The following is a 23164-nucleotide window of genomic DNA, read 5'->3' on the forward strand; positions in this document are numbered from 1 at the left end:
AACAGTACAGATATACAGTAGCTTAAAACTATGTAGGTCAACCTTTTTCTTTACATCTATAATGTAATCTTTTTCCTAACCCAAGTGAATTAAGTGCCAAAATAAGATATGCTAGACAATCAGGTATAGCATAGAATAAGTTCCTACTTTCCAGGGTGGTGCATTCTCACCACTGGGGATCTGGAGTCTTGAAAAGTAGAATAGAAAGCTCTTGTATGTAGTTCAGTTGGTTTCTTTGAAGAAGAAGATAATAAACATTTTTCTAATGCCGTTAAACCACTCTGTAAACAACAATTAGTCTTTTCTCGAATCTCCTCTCTCAAGGATTTGTTTATATTAAAGAATAAAAGTTGTTACAGTAAAAGAAAATATTCAAAATTAAACAGAGAGCAGAGATTCCCTATTTAATAACAACTAGATCTACTTGAAACTTGCACTTAACAATATAAGTACCAAAGCTTGGCTGTCTCCTCAGCGAATGATTCTCACCCGAGGTTCGGCAAAGCTTGGTTTAAAACATAACAGGTATATATACTGGTTTACATAGCTAGACCTGCCTATTACATCCTAAGCAAAAAAGCATAATTTTTAGTCCTAATACACTGCACTAAGTTTACATTACATCATTTGGCAGGCACCCTTATCCAGAGCAACTTACAATTATCTCATTTATACAACTGAATAGTTTAGGGTTAAGGGTCTTGCTCAAGGGCCCAGCAGTGGCAGCTTGGCAGCGCTGGGATTTGACCTCACAACCTTCTGATCAGAAGTACACCAGCTTAACCACTGAGCTACCACTTCCCTGTTAATGAACCCCAAGTTAATTCATACTACAGCTTGATATTTCACACATCCTGTTAGGCTGTTTGGCTACATACGCCCAAGGGGATTTTCCTGTTTACAATGTGATCTACACTGCACAACACATTGATCACACTGAATGCGAAAGTGTTCTCCTGAAATTCAATACAAGTAGGTCTTTTTTTTTATACTGTTCTTTTCCCTGTATACTGAAGTGCTAGTGTGATGATGTGTGTGGTGTTGTTTCACAAAAAAAAGTTAAATAAAAAGTGTATTGTAGCATAAGGATGTCAGATAAAAGCTCAGCTAAGAAGCAAGGGTTTAATGTAATATAATCTTTTCTATAAAATTTCAAGGAAATCATACAGTATATATAGTGACTAAAATAATATATTGAACAGAAGATGCAGAGAGCAGTATATCGACCAACAAAGCCATCTCCTTGGGGAATAAATATGCATGCTCAAACAAATTGCTAATGCAAGTTTTACTTTCAATTTTAAAAGTATATAAGGTATCTACACTGGACAGAACTTCACAAGAGACACATTTGCCATCTTCTCCCTTCTAAAATAAGTGACAGAATAAACATGGTATTCCATAGGTCTATGTTGTCTCCTGCCCTCTCCCTCTCTCTGAACCTAGACATTCAGTAATCCAATATTAACCCAATTAAGACAATACTCACATTAAGAAACTACCATCTAAACAGCGATAACTGATTACCTTAATCAGACTACAGTCATACTCATAGTAAACACAAATTGAATTAAGACATGTGTAGTATTCCTGTACCATGTAAACGTACTGAGTGTTTATGACAGAATAATAATGTTAGATATTATCTTTCAAAGGCAAAACAAAACTTTTTTAAAAAAAACATTTTATTTCTCTGGAGTGTCAGCTAGAACCTGGGTATTTGTTTGATTGATCTTTAGTACACAGATAAACAATAAAACAAATATGAAAATCAACTATAATGCTGCAAGAAATAATAATTCAGCAAAACAACAGTGGAAAAACCTCAGCAGAAAAGCAAGGGTATAATACAATTTTTATATAATCTTTACTATACATTAAAATAAAAAGAATATATCTCCTAAGTCACGGGTTCCCAAGCCTGGTCCTGGACTGGAGTACCCTCTATCTTACACATTTTTCGCGTTTTCCTTGCTATAGCACACCCACTTAAATTCATGAAGGGCTGTTAATTAGCCGATTGTGCTGGGAAACTCATAATGGAAAACTCTAAAATATGCAGAACAGAGTTCTCCAGGACCAGGGTTTGGTTGTCTGTGTACTAGACTAAACTAATCTGTCAAACAGAAGTTGTAGAGAGTGGTATCTGATAACAAAGACATCTCCCCAGGTAAGAAGGATGAATAACAGGGAGTAAATGTGCAGAGCATCTGCCCTGTGCACAAACAAATAAGTACAGCTAAACAAGGTGGATCATTTGGATAATGATCAATCTTAGTGAATAACAGAAAACTTAAAAGAGGACGCATATTAAATACGAGCCAATTTGACCAGGTTTCCCCTGAAAGCCTTTATTTTATTTTATTTTTTTTTTTTATTTATTTATTTTTTTTGTAATCTGACATTTAACAAACGAGTTGTTCTTGTTGGCTCCAATTTAACACATGAATTCGCGACTTAAATAGCACAAGCAGATGCAGATGGTCAGTATTTATAAATAGCAGATGATAGACACAATCATAATCAATGATTTAGAACAGAAATTTATTTTGACGTTTATTTTTGAAGAGCTACCCAAAAAAACAAGGGCTGACTAGCGCTCTCGCCCCACGCCCCATCTTCCTTGTGTACTTTCGCTTTCTCTCTTCTTAAGAATCATAACCCGAAGATTCTCTCATCCTAACACAGCTACATCACCATATCTCCAGACTAAAATAAGTTAGTCAATCTAATTGGCTTGTAAACTTGAACAATGGTAAAATAGACATCTATTCAAAAGACTACAGGATAAAAATAAGTACAAGCACAAGTGCTACATGCAAGTTTAACTTTCGATTCAAACGTCAGACAAAGGCAGAAGAGATCTACACTGCACAAAAGAAGAGAAGCGAACACACTGAATTCAAAACAGGTAGGTCTAGTGTTCATTATACTGTTTTGTAGAATAAGGGTGTCAGATTTCATCTGTGTACCATTACAGGTAAAATGGGGGGGGGGGGGGTTGATTAATCTTTAGAACACATTTATACAACAAATTAATAGATAAGAAATATGCTCACTTCAGGTCTCCCCTTTATATATTTCAGATAAAAGTGGCCATTCCTACTTACTGTTTTTTCGCATACCGTAGCTACCTTGAGATAGTGTACCTATCTGATTGACAAGGCATTAGAAATGCAAAGGGATTTGATATTCCTTTTGAATTTTGTCAGGCTCCGAACGTGCCCCTGAGGAAGTGAAATAGCAAATGGGGTAATTGCTATTGCTATTTTGATATGACAGGATCAACTCGTACGACATGGGGAAATGAAACTGCAAATGGACTTTGTTTCCGTTTGAAATTTGTCGGACAGTGTATGTTCATGTAAATGAAAATGCAAATTGTAATACATGACTCGCATTTTCACCTGCATTATGTCACAATTTATAAGTCCACAATTAGGAGACGCAATTGCTTTTGAAATTTGTCCACAAAATACTTCTATATACAGTGCATCCCATAAGTATTCACAGCGCTTCACTTTTCCCACCTTTTGTTATGTTACAGCCTTATTCCAAAATAGATTAAATTCATTATTTTCCTCAAAATTCAACAAACAATACCCCATAATGACAACATGAAAGAAGTTTCATGTTCTCTGTGGAGAGAGGAGAACCTTCCAGAAGAACAACCATCTCTGCAGAACTCCATCAATTAGGCCTGAATGGTAGAGTGGCCAGATGGAAGCCACCCCTCAGTAAAAGGCACATGACAGGCCGCCTGGAGTTTGCCAAAAGGCACCTGAAGGACTCTCAGACTAAAGACTGAACTCTTTGGCCTGAATGGCAAGCGTCATGTTTGGAGGAAACCAGACACCAGTCATCACCTGGCCAATACCATCCCTACAGTGAAGCATGGTGGTGGAAGCATCATGCTGTGGGGATGTTTTTCAGAGGCAGGAACTGGGAGACTAGTCAGGATCGAGGGAAAGATGAATGCAGCAATGTACAGAGACATCCTTCATGAAAACCTGCTCCAGAGCGCTCTGGACCTCAGACTGGGGCGAAGGTTCATCTTCCAACAGGACAATGACCCTAAGCACACAGCCAAGTTAATAAAGGAGTGGCTACAGGACAACTCTATGAATGTCCTTGAGTGGCCCAGCCAGAGCCCAGACCTGAACCCGATTGAACACCTCTGGAGAGATCTGAAAATGGTTGTGCACCGACGCTCCCCATCCAACCTGATGGAGCTTGAGAGGTCCTGCAAAGAAGAATGGGAGAAACTGCCCAAAAAATAGGTGTGCCAAGCTTGTAGCATCATACTCAAACAGACTTGAGGCTGTAATTGGTGCCAAAGGTGCTTCAACAAAGTATTAAGCAAAGGCTGTGAATACTTATGTACATGTGCTTTTTTTGTTTCTTATTTTTAATAAATTTGCAAAGATTTCAAACAAACTTCTTTCTTGTTGTCATTATGGGGTATTGTTTGTAGAATTCTGAGGAAAATAATGCATTTAATCCATTTTGGAATAAGGCCGTAACATAACAAAATGTGGAAAAAGTGAAGTGCTGTGGATACTTTCCGGATGCACTGTACATACATACAGATGTAAAACAAAAAACAGTCCCCTCAAACAGCAAGGCCAATTATTTGGTTTTGTTTGAGTTCAAAATTTGAATGTGAGACTATATATAGGCTATATTAAACCCTATCATTTGAACATTATATATTTAAATGATGAGAAGAAAAATCTTCTTGGTAAAAATGTGTGTATTTTTGGACCTCTCTTGAAGTTATATTTCTCTCAAAAATCAGTAATGTTTGATTTTAGATTCTGTGTCTGTAAAACTTGCATGCAGCCAATTAAACAACTATGTCTTCATATGGGTCTGGTAAGTTTTTGCTTTTTGTTTAAGTATAATAATTGCAAGTACAAACTAGATAGTTAAAGTTTGTCAGGAAAAACTTTGATGTTGGCATGACAAAGCCAGTCTGAAAGTTTAAAATAGTTATCAGTTTGAAGAAAGAAAGAGAGACAGATTGATAGAGTGCCAATACTTCTAGAGGTGAATCGATAGATCGGGTGCCAATACTTTGATCTTTTGTTAAACGAATACACAAAAATACTCTGCTTTCATGGATATCAAACAACTGCAAGCACAGCTCAGGTTTATAAAAGAAATAAACCTGTGTTGTTGAGGCGTCGGGGTGGGGGAGGGGTGCATTGATTCAACAGTCAGTGAAAATGACCCAGGAGCTAACCCAGCGGTTGGGTTATACAAAACGACCCCAAAACTACCCGACACTGAGAAAATAACCCAATTAAATGAACCAAAGGCTAAACCCAGCATTTGGGTAGAAAAAATAAACTAGTATTTTTTAGAGTGTAGCTTGATAGATAGATCGATTCCTATCCCTTCAGAAGTGTTAGCAACTTGAGTCGGAAGAGGCTGAAGGTCTGTGTCGAGTTTGGTGCATGTAGCTTGAAAGATCTGGGAGGAGTAGCAAATTTTTTAATAATAATAATAATAATAATCTTACAAAGCAGAACAGTATATTGGATTTGTCAAGCCAACATACTGTAGTTATGTAAATGTATCATGTTGAGACGTTATCTTGTTAGATCTTATAATTAACATATTTGAAAAAATAAAATACAGCTCTGTACTAAAGCTGCATGGAAATATATAAATGAAACTTCTCATGAAATCACAAAATAAGGTTCTGAAATTCTGTTTTATTTTGCTACAGTGATGAATCATATTTACAAATGGTGGTATGGTTCTGAATGTAAGTCTTTTTTTTTATCAATTTTTTTCCCCCGTTGGACACAAATATTGTATATTTCAGAAAAGAAAACAGAAATGCCAGACCAAGTAACTATTGTTCATTTACATTCATTTGTCTGGCAGCCTTACAAGTGAAGCAAAATTTAATCTAAGTTGTTAAAGCAAAATCTGATCCACACATATGGCTGTTAATAGATCTGACAATGATACAATTAAAACACAGCAAAGTCATTTCAAAACAGTTTAAAAAGGATGATGAAGTTTATACCTATATGATTTAAATAGTATAACTTCAGCATTCTGAATAGCATTCTTTTTTTATTCTGTTTTTTCAGATTTGAAAGTTTGACAACCTAATATATCATGCCTCATTTAATCTAATGATATTAAATATTCTGTCACTTCTTAAGACCTGCTTTTTACTTTACAGTGTATTCTAAACCCTGGAGAACAGTAAAATGGGAGTAAGTATGGATTTAATTTGGGAATCAGTTTACTTATACATTTATGAACACACACACACACACACACACACACACACACACACATATATATATATATATATATATATATATATATATATATATATATATATATATATATATATATATACACACTCATATATACAGTATCTCACAAAAGTGAGTACACCCCTCACATTTTTGTAAATATTTGATTATATCTTTTCATGTGACAACACTGAAGAAATGACACTTTGATACAATGTAAAGTAGTGAGTGTACAGCTTGTGTAACAGTGTAAATTTGCTGTCCCCTCAAAATAACTCAACACGCAGCCATTAATGTCTAAACCGCTGGCAACAAAAATGAGTACACCCCTAAATGAAAATGTCCAAATTGGGCCCAATTAGCCATTTTCCCTCCCCGGTGTCATGTGACTTGTTAGTGTTACAAGGTCTGAATGGGGAGCAGGTGTGTTAAATTTGGTGTCATCGCTCTCACACTCCCTCATACTGGTCACTGGAAGTTCAACATGGTACCTCATGGCAAATAACTCTCTGAGGATCTGAAAAAAAGTATTGTTGCTCTACATAAAGATGGCCTAGGCTATAAGAAGATTGCCAAGACACTGACACTGAGCTGCAGCACTGTGGCCAAGACCATACAGCGGTTTAACAGGACAGGTTCCACTCAGAACAGGCCTCGCCATGGTCGACCAAAGAAGTTGAGTGCACGTGCTCAGCGTCATATCCAGAGGTTGTCTTTGGGAAATAGACGTATGAGTGCTGCCAGCATTGCTGCAGAGGTTGAAGGGGTGGAGGGTCAGCCTGTCAGTGCTCAGACCATACGCAACACACTGCATCAAATTGGTCTGCATGGCTGTCGTCCCAGAAGGAAGCCTGTTCTAAAGATGATACACAAGAAAGCCTGCAAACAGTTTGCTGAAGAAAAGCAGACTAAGGACATGGATTTCTGGAACCATGTCCTGTGGTCTGATGAGACCAAGATAAACTTATTTGGTTCAGATGGTGTCAAGCGTGTGTGGTGGGAACCAAGTGAGGAGTACAAAGACAAGTGTGTCTTGATTACAGTCAAGCGTGGTGGTGGGACTGTCATGGTCTGGGACTGCATGAGTGCTGCCGGCACTGGGGAGCTACAGTTCACTGAGGGAACCATGAATACCAACATGTACTGTGACATACTGAAGCAGAGCATGATCCCCTCCCTTCGGAGACTGGGCCACAGGGAAGTATTCCAGCATGATAACGACCACTGCCTTGCTAAAGAAGCTTAGGGTGAAGGTGATGACTGGCCAAGCATGTCTCCAGACCTAAACCCTATTGCGCATCTGTGGGGCATCCTCAAATGAAAGGTGGAGGAGCACAAGGTCTCTAACATCCATCAGCTCCGTGATGTCGTCATGGAGGAGAGGAAGAGGACTCCAGTGGCAACCTGTGAAGCTCTGCTGAACTCCATGTCCAAGAGGGTTAAGGCAGTGCTGGAAAATAATGGTGGCCACACAAAATATTGACACTTTGGGCCCAATTTGGACATTTTCATTTAGGGGTGTACTCACTTTTGTTGCCAGCGGTTTAGACATTAATGGCTATGTGTTGAGTTATTTTGAGGGGACAGCAAATTTACACTGTTATACAAGCTGTTCACTCACTACTTTACATTGTAGCAAAGTGTCATTTCTTCAGTGTTGTCACATGAAAAGATAAAGAAAAATTTACAAAAATGTGAGGGGTGTACTCACTTTTGTGAGATACTGTATATTTGTGGCAACCGTTTGGGGAAGAACCACATATGGGTGTGATGGTTAGGTGTCCACATACTTTTGGCCATTTAGAAAATGAAAGAGACCATAAATAAACATGCATTAGTGATGGTAGCCCTGTTTCTTAACTATGTTATCCCTGTGAAATGGTGGACATGTATTTTAAGGAAGCCAGTTATTATTAAAAAGAAACTGACAGATTAGCACAGTGATGCAATACATCAAATTTCAGCTCAATTAGAAATAATAAACATTCATAGAAAATTTCCTATTACAAAGCAGATTTGATGGAGTTAGTTGTTAGTGAATAATATGCATTTAGATGAGTAATAGAAGATTACTAAATATGTAACCACAGTTCCACTCCTGAGTGGAGGAACAACAGGCCAGATTCCTTTGGATCTAGTTGAGTTTTCCTGTTAACAGTAGCAAGGTCAGACTGCGATACCATGTAGGTAGTCTATGAAATGTGCCTGCTTAGTACAGTTGTAATCTTAGCATTCTCTCTAACTCAAGTGACCGTGATGGTTATTACAATTGTTTATAATTCTGATATTACTCTCAATTAAGGATAAAAATTGCTTAAGGTGGTACTCTATTGAGGATAAGGTTTAGTCCTCAAGTCCAGTGTTGATACTGTTTTTACTGAGAATAAGAAACAGTCAAAATCTTCGTATTTACTGTACACTGATGAGAATCTGATTCTCTCAGCCTTCTGAAAATGTCTAAAACTGTGGATAAGAAATAACTCAAAGTTCTGTCAGCAAGCAGTCAACACATAGCACTTGAGAACACAGAGGGCTGACCTGGGCACATTCTTATCCAACAGGGCAGACAAGTTTATTGATATACTCATTTAAACAGACAGCAAAACATTAAGGACTGAGTAAGAATAATTACAACCTTGTGTGGATTAATAGTGTAGTTAATACTATCCTTATTATTCAATAAAACACATTGTTATTGTTTTGTTTACAGATTGTAAAGTCAAACTGTCAACAGAAATTAACATAAACAAATTAATTTATTCTATTACATGCAGAGTGGTTGAAAATAACTACATAAACATCACTTCTACAGTGCTGTGAAAAATAATTTGTCCCATCCTTATTTCTTCTCTTTTTGTGTATCTCATAATAAATAGTTTTAGATCTTCAAATGAAATAAATAAATAAACAAATACCTTTTTTTTTTATAAATAAAAAAAATCTGTTTTAAATTATGCTTCATTTAGCTTATATATATATATATATATATATATATATATATATATATATATATATATATATATATATATATATATATATATATTTACATTTTGTTTTTAAATAAAAATCTCTTAGAGCAGGAAAGTATTATGGAGGGGAATTTTGTAAGTTTGCCATTTGTAATTTCTCATACAGCAGTAAACATGAGATAGAAGAGAGTGTGAGAATTCTGACCCCAAGCAATCCAGATATCAGACATCTTCAAATCCTGCTGCATGGACCTGTTGGAGCTGGAAAGTCCAGCTTTATAAATTCCCTCAGAAGTGTCTTTCAAAAACGGATTAGTGTCAAAGAGAAAGTAGCACCATCATCATCCACCAGTTGCACAAAAACAGTAAGTATTTTCATGACAAAAATAATGTTTGAAATCTGCTGTTTTTGTATGTTGGGTCATTCCATCTCAAGTGGTCCAATAATTGGAACGTTGGTTGCTTGATGATTTTTAATTTTAATTTTTTTGAGTGATTACTTCTATGTATTGGGCAAAATCACCAGGTTTTTTATTTTATTTTATTTTTCTTGGTTTAACTATGATGGCCATCTTTGTGTCATGGTGCACAACAAATTTGGGTTATACAGCTGTTTATGGAAACCTCAATATTTTGACTCAGGATGGGCCTAGCTCCTTGGAACAAAAACGGGTCTCTAGAGCACATTACAATGTGCATGAAAATATATAAACATTTTTAGGGGATATTTACGTAAGTACAGTGTGCGTGCAGAACATTTCCGGTTTTATGTTTTTATGGGAGCGAGAGTGCAATTTTTGAAAAAATGTCCCTCATTTTCAGGTTGAATATCTCTGGTGGGGGACCAGATACGAATCTGAAATCTTTTCCCCCACCAGAGATGTTCAACATGAAAGTCATGTAGAAATACATGAAAGAACACATACAACATGTAGAAATTCATGAAAGAATTTTTAAAAATTGCACTCTCTCACCCCTATAAAAAAAAGAGAAATCTCAAACCTAAATGTGCATATTTGTACCTTGTAATGTGCTCTAGAGATCAGTTTTTGTTCCAAGGAGCTAGGAAAATCCTGAGCCGAGATATTGAGTTTCCGTAAACAGCTGTATAACCAAAATTTGTTGTGTGCCTGGACACAAAGATGGCCATCATAGTTAAACCAAGAAAAATAAAATAAAATAAAAAACTTGGTGATTTTGCAATGCCAATACATAGAGGTAATCACTCAAAAAAAAGAGGAAAATTAAAAACAGTCGCACAAACTGCATTGGACCACTTGAGAAGGAATAAGCATCTCGAGGTTATATAACTAAATAATTAATTATATAATAATTGAATGTCATAACCACGGATCTTTCCATGAACTTCAAATTTAATGATCCCCCACCATCAACCACACACTCACCAATTTAGCAAAACAAGTTTTGTTTTTTTGCAGGATTACCTGCATAGATTGTTATAATTAAAGCCCTCCTTTTTAATATCTGCAAGCGTGATATTGCAAAAAAACATGTGTAGGGAAATTTCCTGGCATGCATTTCTATCCTGATGGTCTATTCTGGAGTGTTCTGTTCCAGAATGACCCTGGGAATGAAGCCGAAGCTATACATAAAGCAGAAATTATATTCAAATAGTGTTTATTTTTTGCTAAATATTAGCTAAAATTCAACACATGTAGAATAATGCTTTCTAGAAGGAAAAATATCACAATCACAGATGTTTACAGATGATATGTGTTCACTGTGGTTCTCACTCTAGTACAAAGGCTGTGAAATCAAAACATCTTATGGAGTTTTACCAATCACCATATTTGATTTTATGGGTCTGGAAGAAAAGGCACAAAATGTTCATCCTGATGATCTGAGAAATGCACTGCATGGACATTTGCCAAATGGATATAAGGTAGGTAACAGGCTTAATATCAATAACACATCAATATTATATATATATCATACATTCACTGTCCATTTTAATGGGAAAAACCGTACAACTTCAGCTAATTTTCTCATCAACCAACAAAATAGGGATGACAGTATAATCTCTGTGATTTTAACTGTGGCATGTTTTTATTTATTTATTTATTTATTTTATAGGGAGTGGGGGGTGGGGGGTGTCTGTTATAATCTTTAATTGTACAGTTTGTGTAAGCCTGTGTCCATGATAGACAGATTCCTGTTCTTGGCTAATGGGAGTGGAACCCAATGTAGGGCTCTGCTGTTATAGCCCATCCACCTTAAGATTAGTTGTTTTGTGCATGCTGAGATGCTTTTCTGCTCACCAAGGTTGTAAAGAGTGATTATTATTGCTTATTAGATAACTGCGTGAATGTGCAGGTATACATATTATGGAAGTATAATAGTGCCAAATGTCCAAAAGGCAAAATGGCATGTTGAATTACATAAATTGAATAAAAAACATATCACAATAACAATACTTGAATTTTTCCACCCAGCAATTTGACACAAATTGGAAAAAAAAAAAAAAAAAAAAAAAACCCACAGCAATAACGATGCTTGAATTAGTTTCCTGTGCAATTCATTGGGTTTGTATATTTTGATTGAAAACAAAATTCCAACATTCAAAAATTCAATGCACACATATTCACGTTCCGAAAATACTGTTCCAAAATATGCAGTTGTTAAAATACCATCTTCGTTATTTGTCAGGTAGTATTTCAACAAATAATTTTTCAGCCTCACAAATTCAGGATGCAAAAATTCAGGTCTTAAAATTCAAGTCTTCACATTCAGGTCTCACAGGAAGAGCAATGGATTGCAGATACCGTTGTAACATGTTACTCTGGGCTGCCCCCTAGTGGTAGGATTGTGCTGGCAAGCCACAAGAGAAGATGAACCTAGCAGACTGGCATAAAGTTGGCTAGACACTGGACGTTCAGTATTCGTAGACATGTGCAAATTAAGGGACCCTCTCTTAAGTTACATATTGGTATACATGTTTATAACTTCAATAGCATTTGAAGGGAATGACTTACAGTCACAAAACCAACTGGAAAGTGTTCATGTAGGTGTCAGGTATGATGTACACCTTTTAGATTTTTGATAAAAAGGTGTGTTTTTGGTAGGATTTATATGGAATCGTCATTGTAACCAGCAGTTGATTAGATTTTGAAATGAATCCAAACAGGGTCATGGTCACAGCAACGTCAAATGTCTGAAATAGTTTTACTTCAGTGGCTTCTTAAGTGTGTTTTTAATGATATTTCAGGCATACAAATTAGTAGCAAGAGAAACATAGGGGGTAGAGGTGAAGAGGCAGGACACAAGATTCTTTCAGTCTGATTAAAGCAAGCAGTGCATAAATAATAAATTGTAACCTTCTGACCAATCATATTCAAGAATTCAGCAGTGTTGTGATATAAATCTTTTACACTCCATAATATCTGCTCTCTATTTACAGTTTCATCCTGACAGACCACTGCCTTCAAATGATGAAAAATACATCATCAACCCCTCAAAAGGAGAAAAAATGCATTGCGTGGTCTGTGTTGTGTCAACAAACAGTATCTCTCTAATGACTGATGCTTTCATCAACAAGATGAAAATGTATTTGGAGGAAGCCAGTGAACTTGGTAAATATAAGAAAATATAATAAAGTGGCACAAGCTATTTATTGTTTTTGTGTGTGTGTGTGTGTGTGTGTGTGTGTGTGTGTGTGTGTGTGTGTGTGTGTAATACAACAGGCATCATCTGGTATACATGAATACGTTACAATGCAGTACAACTGGCATACATTAGTACATAGATTCAAATAGGTCAGTTGAAACAGTGCAGCAGCATTTCCACCCCACAGACTTACATAATGAGGCAGTCCTAAATGACTGTGCACTTCAGAGGTGTGTCTCAAGTGAATTCTTATTGAAATTCATTCCACTCATTAGTCAGTGAGAATATGATTAATGATATGAACTTGATAAAAGAGGGAGATTTATTTTTCATATTGGCTAGTATTAAATAATAATTAATATATAATTATAAATAATATTAAATAATTAAGTAATATGGCTCCTATTGTTTACCATTGTTTACTTGCTCTAACACCTGATGGCATCTTATGCATGTGGCTTGATAATTAACTGTTAAGTTGAATCAATTGTTATGAAATTCCAGAAACAAACAAACAAAAAACAAAAGTTTGGTAAAGAAATTAAGTAAAGGAATTACACACACACATAATACAAATTTTCTACATGAAACAGACATGATTACCCCATAATGCAATATTATTAGAAACTCATAAAATAACATTTTTAAAATTTAAATTGCAGGAATCCCTCGAGCTGTTCTCATGACTATGGGTGATCTAGTCTGTCCAGCTGTTAAGAACGATGTGAAATACATCTACATAAGCAAGATAATTAAAACCAAGGTTAGTCATGATGTGCATGATGTGTATGATGTGTGTGTGTGTGTGTGTGTGTGTGTGTGTGTGTGTGTGTGAGAGAGAGAGAGAGAGAGAGATTTATTTGTATGTGTATACTGGGAGCCAGGTCAAAATCAAACACAACAAAGTAATATCCAATCTAGTTTAAATTGGCTAGAGACCAAACCAGGAACACTAAGCTAGAAATTACCTTGAACCATTAAGGCAAAAAGGTTGTATCTGAGCAAAACTTTACCTTGGCCAGGGTCAGGACACCATGCACACAAACATTCACACACATCTAGGGCCATACCTAGTGTAACCTGTAGAACCTTTTATGTTCTACATATTTTTCAGGTAATTTGTATTAACAAGAAAAAAATCGACTACTGCATTTTTAAAAGTGTGTGTGTGTGTGTGTGTGTGTGTGTGTGTGTGTGTGTGTGTGTGTGTGTGTGTGTGTTCAGATGGAAGAATGCAGTCACAAACTGCAAGTTCCAATGACTTGCATCTTCCCTGTGAAGAACTACAATGAGGAGTTAGAAACAAACGACGACGTAGATGTCCTCCTCCTGTTGGCACTGAAACAAATTGCCCATTTTGCCAATGATTATGCTGAAGACCTTTGAAACAGGAAAGATATTATTAAAATTCTTTCCAAATAACAGCTGCCGAGAAAATGTAAAAGAATACTTCTTTGCATTACGACCATGTTACACAGAATAGAGAATGTTGAAAATTTGCTTTATATTACCTAATAAAGTAGATAATCACCTAAAAGCCAGCTAATGAGATAATTAACTGTTCATTTATTAAAAACCACGCTTCACAATTAACAGTCTGTCATTCATATAACAAGGCTTACTTTACACTTTCCAAGGTAGCAGTTGAACAAAGGGACAGTGTCATATCTTTGATCATAAAAAAATATATACTATATATTCCATGTAAGAAGTTATTTGATATTTAACCTCAGGATCACATAGGGTAACAAAGTAAAACTGTGTTCTGCATATATTTCACTGCATCATAAAACTGTACTTGCTGAGCTGGTTAATTAAATAAATGAAATAAATCTTTATTAAATGTTAAACAAAAATTTAAGTTACAAATAAAATAAAATAAAAATCTAACCAAGCGTAGTGGAATCAATTATTTTAGATTACGCATGACTTTTTACAGCAGGACACCTCAAAAATATGACTATAAAAACTCCATGAATTCCATGTGTTCTAGTGTTGACCTAGGCTTTCTTTAAAAATCAGAACTTATTTGCTTCCAGAATAAAATGGTACAGTCACAAACATTTGTATACATGCATACTTTTTTTAAAAGGTTTTTTGTTCTATCCTACATATGCACTATATGGTCAAAAGTTTGTGGACACCTGGCCATCATATGTACATGTTGAACATTCCACTCCAGATTTATTCCCCCTTTGCTGTTATAATAAGCTCCACTCTTCTGCGAAGGCTTTCCACTAGATTTTGGAGTGTGGCTGTGGGGATTTGTACTCATTCGGCTACAAGAGCATTAGTCAGATAAAGGTACTGATGTTGGGTGAGGAGGCCTGGGTTTCAGTCAGTGTTCCAGTTCATCCCTAAGGTGTTCAGAGGGGTTGAGGTCAGGGCTCTGTGCAGGACACTTGAGTTCTTACACTCCAACCTTGGCAAACCATGTCTTCCTTGGTGCTCACTTTGTGAACAGGAGCATTGTCATGCTGGAACAAGTTTGGACCCCTATGTTCCAGTTAAGGGAGATTGTAATGCTACAGCTTACAAAGACATTTTATACAATTGTGTGGTTTGATCTTAGTGGCAACAGTTTGGGGAAGAACCACATATGGGTGTGATGGCCAGGTGTCCACCACTTTATTGTGGCATAGATTTAATTGTAAATGAATCACATTTTTGGTTCCATCAATCTATACACAATAATCCATAATGACAAAGTGACAAAAATCTCTTGAATTTGTTTTTATGTTGTTGTTGTTGTTTACAAATTTATTACAAATTGAAAAATGGATCTTTTAGATAATGGGGCATTCAGACTCTTGTGAATTAATTTTAAATTAAATCTGTGGTTACGGTGGATCTGGAGTCTAGCTCAGGAACACTGGGTGTGAAAAAAATGGTTGTCTGCTGGTAGCTCTCTCCTATTTATCTTAAGAATATCAATTAAAGCATTATTGATTCATGACCAAGTAATCACAGATCCAGCTTTGACTGCCAAGGTAATAGTCTCTTTCTATAATAAATTATATTCCTCATGCTGACTCCTTCTTTAACCATATCAAAGATCTTATTCCCTGTATAGATGACGAGTTCACAAGGTTGTGTTATGCTGATCTTACTTCTGATGAGCTTCATAAAGCAGAAGATGGTTTGTCCTTAGACAAATCTCCAGGTAGTGAGAGTCTTACAGCCAATTTCTATAAACATTTTTGGGACTTATTAAAAGATCCATTTTTTCTTATGTTAAAAGAAGCAACAGGTAATATAACATTCCTGCCTGTGAAACAAGGTTTAATTAACAAGGATTAACTTTAAATCCCAAACCTAGCAAAGACCCCACAATTGTAACCCTTACCTATATGCTAGTAGATTATAAGCGATTCTCAATGAGGTTTTGATCCATTCACATCAATATTTGCTTAGTGCTCAATCTTTTAGATTATAGACATCTAATAGAAGATGATGGTTTAATCTTATTTCTTGACTTCTATAAAGCATCTGATTCAGCTGAATACCCATACATGTTTTCATTGTTTAAGGCTATTTGGTTTAGAGATAAATTTAGAAACATTCTAGAATCTCTTTATGAAAATTAAAATAGTTCAATCACTTTACCAGGAGGTACATCACCACATTTACCATAAAACGAGGGGTTAAACAGGGCTTCCCTGTTTGTCCATTACCTTTGGTAATCATTACAGAAATGCTTTCTATCTTTATAAAAATTCAAACATAACATTAGAGGTTCTTGAGTAAGCAGTAATCATCAGCCAGTTACAGTAGCAGATGATACAACTATCTTTATGAAGCAGCTAACAGAAGTTCCCAAAATATTACATACAGTTTACATTTTCTCCAAAGTCTCTGATCTAAAGCTAATTTTGAATAGATGTGAGCTGATGCCATTCCATCAAAATTTAATGAACAGAGGCTTACAACATCCCTATAAAATCCACAGTTAAATACTTGGGTGTGTATAAAGCCAAAGATTCAATTGAAAGCAAAAATATAAATGTGTGGAAAGCAGTAGATGAATGCAAAATTAAACATAACGGATTTATTAAGAGAGATTAGCTTATTGGGTATATTTATAACTAAAATGGAAAGCATTTCAGGGTGCACTATTCTGCATACTCAATGGCTATTCCAAAATGAGCTATTAAAAAGATCAGTCAGGTTAATTTTGATTATAGATGACCAAAGAATTCAAAGATGGAGGCCTACAAGCCTATGAGCGTGTCATCTGTTCATGTTTGTGACAACCTTCGAAGTCGTCCAAGGAGAAGGAAGACAGAGGCAGGCTTAACACTCTGGTGCTTTATTACTTTTTTTTCTTAGTGTTTTCGTTTGGGTCTCACAGCAAAACACACACACACACAAACACACACTCTCACACACACACACACACACACACACACACACACACACACACACACACACACACACACACACACACACACACACATGTACACACACACACACACACATGTACACACACACACACACACACACATGTACACACACAGTCCTCCCTTCAGATTTCTGAGGTATTTTTTCAGTTAAAATTCATGAAAATGCTGCTGGACTAATGAATAGGATTTAATTTATATCCATTTGGATTGTTAATTAGATTATGACTGTATAATTTGTTTCTGTTTAAACAATAATCAAATAAAACTGTCGGCCAATGACAGCGTTGGACTTTTGCATAGCTAATGAGCTGCTATTTTGGATTGAACCGGTTCTCACTTCAGGTAAGTACAGACAATATTTCAGAGGCAATTTCTGAGGGAATTTTACAGTTAAATATGACAAAATGATTGTATATTGATTAATTGAAATTAGGTTATATACATTTTAGGTGTTGATTTTACTATGAGTGTTTCATGTTGCTGTTTAAACGATAAACAATGGCTATTATAGAAGAATTAGACTATGATGCAGGGGCGTAGGAGAGATTTTGAACCTGGGGGAGATTTTAATTTTTTTTTTTAAATTAAAGCACTTAAATGCTCATTTCTTCTTACTTTTCGGAGCATAAAGTATTAGTTAGTGTGGTTGTAAGAGGGTATATGCAGTCAAAGATGATTGAGAATACTCAGACTGGGAAGGGGAGATTATAAAGACTCTGGTGCATAGTCAGAGAGATGGACTATAACTAGAACAAAAACTACTACATACCATAAACTGCATAATATACTTTATTTAAAATAAAAAATTATGAAATATGGAGATACGAGTTCTGACATATGTCACTGAATGAAGCTCAATTTATTCATTAATATTACTTAAACAGATAAATGTTAATTTAAAACACTAGGTCCTATAATCATTAAGAACAGCTGCTAGTTAATGTAGCTAGCCACAGTACATATTGAGACGTGGATGCCATCCTGTGAGGATCACTGTTTCTGTTGGGAAGTTGAAGCTGAGTATGAGTAGGAGGCTATTATGCTATAGAAAAATTTAGGTGTGACCTACTATGGCAGTTATTGATGCAGCAGCACTGCCCTACCATGGCGACGTTTTCCAGAATGATGACAGAAAATGAAAACACACATTCAGTCTCCAACTCATAGCCCCAATTCACCAACAGTGGGAGCAATCCTCACATGATGGCGCCCCCGTCCCAAACATCGAACATGGTCCAAAAACATGCAAAAGGTCAGGCGATCGGCAAACAGGTAGGGCGAGGCTACAATCAGAGTCGAGAAACGAGAAATGAGGTCAATGAACATTAAACGAAACGAGAAACAAAGAACAATCGCTTGATAATGAGTTAAACTCAATACTACGCAAAGTGCACAGAGACATGAGGGGTTTATATAACAAACATAATTATGGGTTAAACACTGAACAGCTAAATATGATGACAAGCATTCGGGAAACAGCCAATGACAAAACAGGGGTGGAGACAGAACATAACCATAGCAAAAGCGCATGTCCATCGTACACAAATTCACTGTCATTGAAGACCGAAAAGCGTGCGTTCTCTAAGCTCTCGTGCAGCTGGCTCATGCATGAGCCTGCGCTTTGGTTTTCCGAGCACACTGCAATACTGCAGCGCCTACTCAAGGGGAAATCGTTACAAACCTGAAGACCAGCTAAGCTATTAATTAGAGCTGCAACAATTAATCAATAAAATCGATAATAATCGATTATGAAAATCGTTGTCAACGAATCTCATTATCAAATAGTTGGTCTGCACGCGGTACATTTACTCATTAGGTTACTTATGTTCCGAAAACATGCTTCGGAGAATAAATACTAAAGTTGTGTCCCGAATGACGTCCTATACACTTACACTATGCATGATATAATCTACCATCTAGTGCAGTGTTTCCGCGGACCCTAGTGGTCAGTAGTGTAATTGCAGAGGGTCCATATATATATATATATATATATATATATATATATTTAAATGTTTCAAAATATATTCAAATGAAGTTTCTTAAAATTAATCAGTTTGGTTATACGTGTCCATTCACAAATATCACGTTAGCTGAGCTGACGATCGTTTATTGATGGATTTATTTTTAATTTATATCCAAATGAAATGATAATTTGCAAAAACCTGTGAGTGGTAGAAGTTCAAGTGTCACATTGATTGATAAAATAAACAAAAGATAATTCAGAGAGTCATATTAAACATCACACCAACAATAAAATGTAATTGAACCTGGTTTCTGTACAAATGGTATTTGAACCAATCCCTGGGGAATGACAGGTTCTACCAGTAAAACCAGGGATTCCCAAACCAGGGATTGTTAGGACTGTAGAACTCAGTGCTTTTTGTGCATTCAAAAAAAAGAAAAAAGAAGAAAAAAAAAGAGGCATAAATACTGTATATATATATATATGTGTGTGTGTGTGTGTGTGTGTGTGTGTGTGTGTGTGTGTGTGTGTGTGTGTGTGTGTGTGTGTGTGTATGTGTGTGTGTGTGTATAATACAAAGTTTATATTATATAAGTATTTAAATAAATAAAAAATGAAAATAAATCTTAATAAACAAGTATTTACATATTATTTTTTATAGATGCAAAAAAAGCACTGAATTAAACTAAAGTCTTAAATGAATAATATATTCTGGTGTGTGTATTTAGTTCTTTTCAGTCGTATATAATTGGACAAACAGTTGTGTAAAGTTTTAGTCTGAAGTTTATATTTGTAACACTCTTTTAAATAAATTAGATTTTATTTTAAATAAATGAAAAAGTAGTACTGAAAGTTTGCCCCAATCCGATTAATCGGTTAAATTATTAAAATAATCGTTAGTTGCAGCCCTATTATTAATTAATAATTTCTGTTTCTCATAATGTAACGTGAAATATTGTTTGATGTTTTTACATTATTTAAGGTTTTTACATTAAACATGATTCAAAAGTATGTACGATTAAAGGTTTAGTATAATTAAACTGAATAATTTAAATGATATATGTGCACACATAATCATAGGTCAAAATATTGCAAAATTTGGCTGAATTATAAAAGCCAGAAGTCGCACTAAATGAAGAGCTGTTTGGGAGCTGGCTCTTATTGCTGAGCTGAGCCAAATGATCTGGCTCAATAAAAAGAGCTGGACTTCCCATCACTACAGCTAAATCCATTCAATGATAACTTAGTAACTAAGGGGAGGAACAACTAAGCCTTAGTTGTTCCTCCCCTTGGCTAGCAACACAAGACTAGCCTAGCCTCCTGTTAGAAAGCCAAAAAGTTTTCTATTTTATCGGTCTGGTAGTCCTGCAAACTTTTTTTGAACGCCATTAGCCCTCACATGCAAGAACAAAAATGTATGCAAATAGTCTATTTAGAAGCATTTTTTTTGGGGGGGGGGGGGGGGGGGGGCTTTATTAATCATTAAGAGAGTGTCTTATTGTTAAACCAACATTTAAACATATTAAGCATATCATTATGTTGCGATAATATATGGAATATTTTAATCAAAGTATAATACAATCATGTATAATCAATGTATAAGATATAAGAGAGTATTCATGTATATTAGTCAAAGACCCCAGGACAAGCTGATGTAACTCCAGCTTGTGAGGAATAACTGAGCACACATTCCTCATTTCTTCTAGCTTGCTAATTTGCTATCGGTCATTTCTTAGTGTGTATCCACTATTATTGCCAAGCTTTATGAGTGGGCTATTGTTCAAACTGCAGAAGATAGATACATACAGAACATCGTACACAAGCGCCTGTGTGCGCAAATGTCCAAGTACTGATAGGGCCACCTGTGAGAAGATGCACCAATGTTCAAGGATACATGTGTGTGTGTGTGTTAGTATGGTATATTTTCAAAAGCAAGTGGTGTATGCAAGAAATCAGTTGGTATATGTTAAGAAATCAAAATGAGATCTAATAATGTGTGATCGATGTATGAGATATTAGAAAAGAATTAGTGTATTATTCAGAGAAACTAAAATCAAAGTAGGTCAAGCTGGTGTGACTAACATTTGAAATCACTGAGTGCACATTCCTCCACTGGAAAGTGTATCCTTTTCTTCTAGGCTTGCTTTGTTATTTCTCAGAAAAATCACCCTCTGCACCTGCATAAAGACACTGAGTTTGTACTTTGTCTTTTTAAGTTGCCAGTTCTTAAGATATATTGTTGAAATCCATGACGTAAGTCGGTAAAATAAAAACTTCTTAAAAATATGCTGACTGAACTTGTGCCCCCTTCTATAGATATGAAGAAAGAAACATAATTGTGCCGAGTCGTCAGAAAAGGGATCAAAGAAATGGGATCAAAAGAAATCATGGGAAAGCCCAGCCTAATAACATCCTTTATTTAGTATTGTATGAAAGCATGAACATTGATTGTACTCATCAGATGACCTGCAGATATCGCAGCTTTTATGATTCTTCAATAAATGTCATATTTTTCGCATCTTAAACCCATGGATTCTGAGAGATTTTTATTTTGGCTAAGGTGATTTTCCATGACACTAGCTTACTAAGTAGCTATTCCAGCTTATCAGAACACAGTTCTGATCTTTTCTGAGGTCATTTTTCACTTTAAACCCATCAAAAAGCATGTTTATTAATTCATTTGAATTAGTTAACAACCATTTTATTGTTAATGTGATTGTTGCTGTTTATATTAAACAAGTATAATGCCCTGCTGGCAATTAAACAAAGCATTATCATAAACAGTACAGTGGGGCTTATTAGATGTCATTACGTATGAATATAGAATGGTTGTTATTAAATTATGGACTGGACTCATTGAATAGCTTGTAGACATGATGGTCGTGTAAGTGCAACTTCTGACACAAGGGGTTATATGTCAGTCATTCACCATTCTGCTTGATTGCATGCATGATGACAACTCAGCATTTGACTCATATATTCTTTCTCCCCTTTTCTTGTGTGCAGGTCATCGCTGCTGTGCAAATATTCTCTTTGACGGACAGTTTGACACATTCTCAGTATATGCACTTATATACTGTTTCTTATATACAGTGCCCTCCACTAATATATATATATATATATATATATATATGTATATATATATATATATATATATATATATATATATATATATATATATATAAAACAAAAAGTAAATGTTACTAAAAAGTGTTACACAGCGTCCCAACTTTTTTGGAATGGGGGTTGTTTTGTTTTTGACTCATCAATGCACAGAAGAACATTATTTTGTTTAGTGTGGGAAAAGATTCATAATATGAACCGTGGACTGACCATGGGCCACCAGCAAGAATTTAAACTAGTGGCCCAGAAGCAGACCACTGTCAGAAAAATGGCAGCTGCTGTCGGTGGATGCTACCAGCAAAAGTTACCGCTGGCCATATGTTTGCTGGGATGTTAACTCACTTACTAGCAATCACGACTAATTTTATTATGTACATATTATTTAAAATGTTCTTATCTTTTTATAATTCAGCTTCTTTTTTAGGTGTGAATTATACTCAGGCTTGGAAACTTTACAGATTGCATCAGTCATTATGCAACATCCATCCATCCATTTTCTATACCGCTTATCCTACAGGGTCATGGGGAACCTGGAGTCTATGCCAGGGAGCATGGGGCACAAGGTGGGGTACAGCCTGGACAGGGTGCCAATCCATCACAACGCACAATCACATACACAATCATACACCCATTCATACACTATGAACAATTTGGACATGTCAATCAGCCTACCATGCATGTATTTGGACTGGGGGAGGAAACCCCTGCAGCACTGGGAGAACATGCAAACTCCGCACACACAGGGCAGCAGCGGGACTCGAACCCCTAACCCCCCAATGTACTAACCACTAGGCTACCGAT

General features: G+C 35.8%; 1 protein-coding gene across 5 annotated transcripts; it reads left to right on the forward strand.

The window, feature by feature from the left end:
- Positions 1-2482: 2482 nt before the first annotated feature.
- Positions 2483-15877, forward strand: LOC108261208 (interferon-induced protein 44). Of its 5 annotated transcripts, XM_053688293.1 has the most exons (10): positions 2489-2718; positions 2848-2911; positions 4815-4875; positions 5735-5773; positions 6203-6236; positions 9417-9615; positions 11010-11153; positions 12669-12840; positions 13537-13637; positions 14099-15875. In XM_053688293.1, exons 3-10 carry the CDS (start codon positions 4857-4859, stop codon positions 14258-14260), a joined length of 870 nt encoding a protein of 289 aa, XP_053544268.1. In that variant the 5' UTR covers positions 2489-2718; positions 2848-2911; positions 4815-4856; the 3' UTR covers positions 14261-15875. The 5 variants fall into 5 exon arrangements, with proteins under 5 accessions (XP_017317617.1, XP_053544271.1, XP_053544269.1 ...); XM_017462128.3 differs by having other exon boundaries at positions 2483-2911; positions 9420-9615; positions 14099-15877; XM_017462119.3 differs by having other exon boundaries at positions 2489-2911.
- The last annotated feature ends 7287 nt before the right edge of the window (positions 15878-23164 follow it).

Source organism: Ictalurus punctatus, chromosome 2 (genome assembly GCF_001660625.3).
Source record: "Ictalurus punctatus breed USDA103 chromosome 2, Coco_2.0, whole genome shotgun sequence".
NCBI classification, from domain to species: domain Eukaryota; kingdom Metazoa; phylum Chordata; class Actinopteri; order Siluriformes; family Ictaluridae; genus Ictalurus; species Ictalurus punctatus.

What these genes read in the sequence shown, in the direction of transcription:
- LOC108261208 (XM_017462119.3), top strand. An exon ending in ATTTGCCAAATGGATATAAG is followed by an intron (nt 11,154 to 12,668) that starts GTAGGTAACAGG and finishes CTCTATTTACAG; the next exon opens with TTTCATCCTGACAGACCACT. An exon ending in GCAAGATAATTAAAACCAAG is followed by an intron (nt 13,638 to 14,098) that starts GTTAGTCATGAT and finishes GTGTGTGTTCAG; the next exon opens with ATGGAAGAATGCAGTCACAA.